The sequence below is a fragment of the Erigeron canadensis genome, chromosome 7 (assembly GCF_010389155.1).
Source record: "Erigeron canadensis isolate Cc75 chromosome 7, C_canadensis_v1, whole genome shotgun sequence".
Lineage (NCBI taxonomy): Eukaryota > Viridiplantae > Streptophyta > Magnoliopsida > Asterales > Asteraceae > Erigeron > Erigeron canadensis.
The window spans coordinates 9,118,200-9,123,411 of record NC_057767.1 but is presented as its reverse complement, the minus strand read 5'-3'; the positions used below and the strand labels follow the sequence as shown (position 1 = coordinate 9,123,411).

Genomic DNA, 5,212 nt, shown 5'->3' with positions numbered 1-5,212 from the left:
GTACGTAAAGGGTTCAATCGTCAGTACAAATAATTTAATTATTTGGTCGGAGGTTCTTCCGAAAGCAACTGGCCGGTCTCTCTTCAGGTAAAGAATAAAACTGTTTACATCCTAGCTATTTTCCCATGTCCCGTGAAATACGAGAGAAGGTACAATTTTTACTCTTCACATAAAACGTGCATGAACAAAAATATACATCTATATATCGTCAAAATAAAAAGTGCAAAAAGAAGAAAGAAAAGTTAATGCGTTCTTAGTTGTTGATCATCAGGCCGTGAGTATGGTAAAAGTTGTTCCACTTCTTATATTCATTTTTAATACAATTGTCAACGGGAATCATGAACTTAAGCCGTTGGTACTTCCTATTTATAGACAGTTTCATTTGTACAAATGATATACAACTTAATTTTTATACATATAGAGTAATAACAATTCCCAAAATTTGAAGGTTTTGCTTATAGCTTGGATTTAATGTAAGAAACTTATCTATTTTGATTACTTAACCTTAATGCACTTGGATTTTTTTATTTTTTTTCACTTGTGGGTGGTATACCTTTTTTTTGTTTATTCACAACGTTTTTGCAAGTTTTTTTAGAAATTAGTATATATAAATGATGCGAAGATAATAGTTAGCGGAAAAACCCTTGACCCTGTGTGCCGGCCCTTTGGACACGAGTTGACTACCGACCATTTCCCTAAAGAGAAGCCCACAATGTTCGGTTATGTTGGCTTTGGCTACCATTGTGTTAAGTTAGGCCAAACCTAAGAAGAAAATGCAATGTCCCAGGATTTGAACCCGTGACGTTTATTATAAATTGGTCTATCATAACGGCCGCACCACTGTCACTCTGTCAGTAGACCCCGAGGGAGGGTATAACTAACGAAAATTCTGAATACTTTGGGGGAATGTCACTATATTAGGGTCAGGATTGATGACGCACATTATTTTCCAAATATAGTATCCGTTGCTTAAGTTTCGAACATTCATTTACTCTTCGGCTATTATTTAAAATGTTATGACATGCATTAAGTTACTTTGTATAAACATAAGCATCGATACTAAATGTAAAAAGTATTTTAGGTTCAACCAATTATACATGTTCTAACCTTTTCTTAAATGCAAGAATGGTTTAATCTCTCCTCATGATTTTAAGTTAAATCAGTTTTACACATAATTTGATAAATAAGAGCTTACTTCTGTTTTGAGATATTTGTTGATTCTTAGTTAATCATAACTTCAGTAGGCGTTGTTAACGTTATTGTTCGATTTTGACAGAAATATCAACCGGGACAATGGATTGGCTTGGCAAAACTTTTGAAGGCACCTCTCATGAAATTTCAGCAAGGCAATATAATTGGAAATATGGACAGAATTCATCATGGGTAATGTCAAGTTTGTCACTCTGTTATAATAATAATTTACATATTTCATTTAGTACCGTGATTTTTTTTTTATCATTCTAGCATAGTTGTGTTAAACTTATTGTTGCCAATCTAATAGATTTCACAGCCAGAGATTGAAGAATTTGACCGAGCTATTGCAAAAATATCACTTGGTGCAGAAGGAAAGGGGAAACACACGATTAGTAAGTGATTCAGTTTTTCTCTTCATCACTTAATGACTGTGGAAATATAGATTTTTCCTAGCCTTCGAGTACTATTATCTAATTTGGATTTAGACTAAAGAAAATATAAAGAAATGATAAATTGTATACATATGATTTCTTAATCGGTGTAATTTATTGAGTCATGTTCATAGAATTTTTATGATCATTTACCTAATATGAAATCGGTTGGCAGATAATGCTTCACAAGTGAAAGAAGATGAACTTCTTGCGAGGGCCTTACAAGAAAGTCTGAAAGTTGGGCCTCCAAATAGCTGGAATAGAAATGTGAATCGAAATGGAAACATCTATCAACCTATACCCGTTCCATATTCAACAGGATTTAGGTAAAAGTTTTTCATTATTTAACGACGGTTATTGGCGATTTGATGAAAAATGTGAAAGTACAAACTGTTGATCATAAATTTTTACTTTCATTTTGTAGGAGATGTGCTGGTTGCAATCTTGTTATTGATCGTGGAGTAGGTCTAAGTCGAATGGGTGCTGTTTGGCATCCAGAATGCTTCAGATGCCGCAAATGTAACTTACCAATTGCAGATAATGAGGTACTAAAATCAATATGAAACAACTGCTATATATGCTCAAATATGGATGTTAATTGTGATTCTAATTTAAATTATTTATCATTTGAGGTTTTAATAATGCTTCACAATTTTGGTTAATCTCATGTAGTTTTCATTATCGGGAAAGGATGTGTATCATAAGTCTTGCTACAAGGAAAACCATCATCCACGATGTGATGTTTGCCAAAATTTTGTAAGTATCGGTTTCAACTTAAGAAACCTTTTCTCTATATTACATTTGGATGTTTGAAATGTTCGTAATCTTGTACACAGATTCGCATAAATGCTGCTGGTTTTATAGAATATAAGATACATCCATTCTGGGATCAGAAATACTGCATGTTTCATGACCGTGATGGCACTCCTAGGTGTTGTAGCTGTGAACGAATCGAGGTAAATTTTGACAAAATACTAATATCACAAAATGTTGACTTTTTTGTTTTCATGTCTCTTGGAAAGTTATCTATCATAGACGATTTCCTGATGTCAAATATTTTAAAACTTTACTGTGATTTGGTTTAAAAAATGTTTGTTAGCTGAAGTAGAAATTTTAATAAAAAGTTTGCGCATATTGTGACAGAAAAAAGGAACACCCTTTGTAGCTCTTAATGATAGTCGGAAACTGTGCTTGGAGTGTCTTGATTCTGCAATCATGGATACTAACGAGTGTCAACCGTTGTATCTTAATATACAACAATACTATGAAAGTTTGAATATGAAGATTGAACAAAAGATTCCTTTACTTCTGGTTGAAAGGCAAGCTCTTAATGAGGCCAGGAATGGAGAGCAAAATGTAAGTATAATCTGATTTTTATTAGTGGTGGCAAATGGGTGGGTTGGGTAATGGGTTAGGGTCATATGGGTAATAAATTTAGAATGGGTAATCTGATTTTTATTAATGGTGGCAAATGGTTTACGCGTTATGCATACACTTATAATGACTTTTGCATGTGTGATCTACTCGATGGATTTCAGTAAAATGGACAAGTATTTTGGGATAGAGGAAGTAGTTTTTCAAAAATCTGTCTATGATTTTTATCTTTTAATATTTCCTTTTGTTTTATGATCAGGGCCATTACCACATGCCTGAAACCAGGGGACTCTGCCTTTCCGAGGAACAAACTATTAGCACCGTAAGGATTCTTGATTCTTTTCTACATATTCAGAATAATGTTATTAGTCTTGGTTAAATGTTTATGTATTTGCAGGTTTCGAGACAACCAAGACTTGGGTTTGGAAATCGGGTCCCAAGCATGAGAATAGAGCCTTATAAGCTGATTCGTCATTGTGAGGTGACAGCAATACTCGTTTTATATGGCCTTCCAAGGTATTCTTACGAAACTTGTGGATTTATTATCTTAAATTTGCAGTATTTATATATTATTAAGAGTGAAACAACATTTGTTTCTAGACTCGGTCCTTGACCATAAGCGAATCTCTACTGCAGAATTTGTGTTTTCAGCACTTGGATAATTTTGTATTATGAATACTAAATAACTGAATGCATACAGGTTGCTTACTGGGTCAATCTTAGCTCATGAAATGATGCATGCGTGGCTGCGACTCAATGGTTAGGCCTCTAATCTATGTTCAACGGCATTGTAAAAATTATAAACTACTCGCATTACATTATTATGATACACACTTCTACTAAGCATATATGACGTCTGGTTGAATATATGGAGCGGCATAGCCAGTTTACTGATCTACGGGTTTTGTATTTAATTATTGTTCCATTGAAGGCTACCGAACTCTGCGTCAAGATGTTGAAGAAGGAATATGTCAAGTGCTAGGTCACATGTGGTTAACTTCCCGAATAGCCTGCATATCGAGACAAGAAAAAAATCCTCCGTTTGAGAAAAAGCTTGCGGAATTCTTTAAACACCAAATCGAATCTGATACGTCTCAAGTGTATGGAAATGGTTTCAGAGCTGGTAATCGGGCTGTGAATAAGTATGGGCTTCAAAAGACGTTACACCACATACAATCGACAGGGAACTTTCCATATTAAACAAGTTTTATATGATATATCTTTTGTCGTTCTAGCCTCTTTATATAGTGTGAGATTATTAAGAAAGACAGTATACCATGATAGGATTGATATGGTACATTAAAGTTTGTTTGTAACCTCTAGAGTTGATACTATGTAATACGAGTATGTATTTGTATAAATAAAATTACCAATAAACTTCTATTAGAAATACAGAAGTTTGGGCGTTCATCTTATGACAAATGAAAAAAATATCCTATATTGCAACCTTTATTATTGGGTGTAAGCTCTGCTTGACGTGTAGATAACTCACACGACGTCAGTATGGTCGTCAGGAAATTTAGGGATTTCCTATATATATATTTCTCCTAAGTGACCTTAAGCTAATAATTAATACGGAGTAATATCTCTTTAATTTGACTTGTGAATTTAAAAGGTATACCTCTATCAAACATGATGTAGGGACTGTTTATATGCATGTGTTGTAGGCCTGATCGAGAAAACTCAGTTACAATTTTTTTGTTAATATTATATTAATTAATAATACTATAACATATGATCATCTCTCACACATAGAGATGGCAACTGGCCAGATATGGGTAGGGTTTAAGTAATCTCAGACCCGGACCTGATTAAAAGTTACCGTCTTAGACCCGGACCTGACGGTCCCATTTAATTACTAACTGTCGGGTAACGGGCTTCCCACAGATAACTGACGTCAGTATTATTTTTCAAATTCTAAGATTAGTCTTAACATTTGGAATAATTCAAAAAGCTACCGACTTTGGAGCAAAATTTATAAGTGCATTATGATCTTTTGGTTATAGTACATCGACATCAAAAAAAATTTGCTAACTGAATGAAATATTTGTATGTAATTTCTAATGGCACAGGAGTGTTGAAGTTGGTATATCGTTGATTCAACTAAGTATATTTGATGAACCAATAGGAATATGCTTAAGATGTAAACATACTATCTTTATGTAATTAATCTATACTAGTCAGGCATATGGGTTCGGGTACACAGGTTGGGT

At 33.9% G+C, this 5,212-nt stretch overlaps 1 protein-coding gene across 1 annotated transcript; it reads left to right on the top strand.

Moving 5' to 3' along the window:
• Positions 1-412: 412 nt before the first annotated feature.
• LOC122608365 (protein DA1-related 1-like) lies at positions 413-4,315 on the top strand. Its single transcript, XM_043781460.1, has 12 exons — positions 413-473; positions 1,277-1,383; positions 1,502-1,586; positions 1,801-1,951; positions 2,050-2,170; positions 2,298-2,381; positions 2,462-2,581; positions 2,769-2,981; positions 3,259-3,321; positions 3,397-3,515; positions 3,700-3,758; positions 3,931-4,315. The coding sequence occupies exons 2-12, from the start codon at positions 1,294-1,296 to the stop codon at positions 4,197-4,199; spliced, it is 1,374 nt and encodes a 457-aa protein (XP_043637395.1). The 5' UTR covers positions 413-473; positions 1,277-1,293; the 3' UTR covers positions 4,200-4,315.
• The last annotated feature ends 897 nt before the right edge of the window (positions 4,316-5,212 follow it).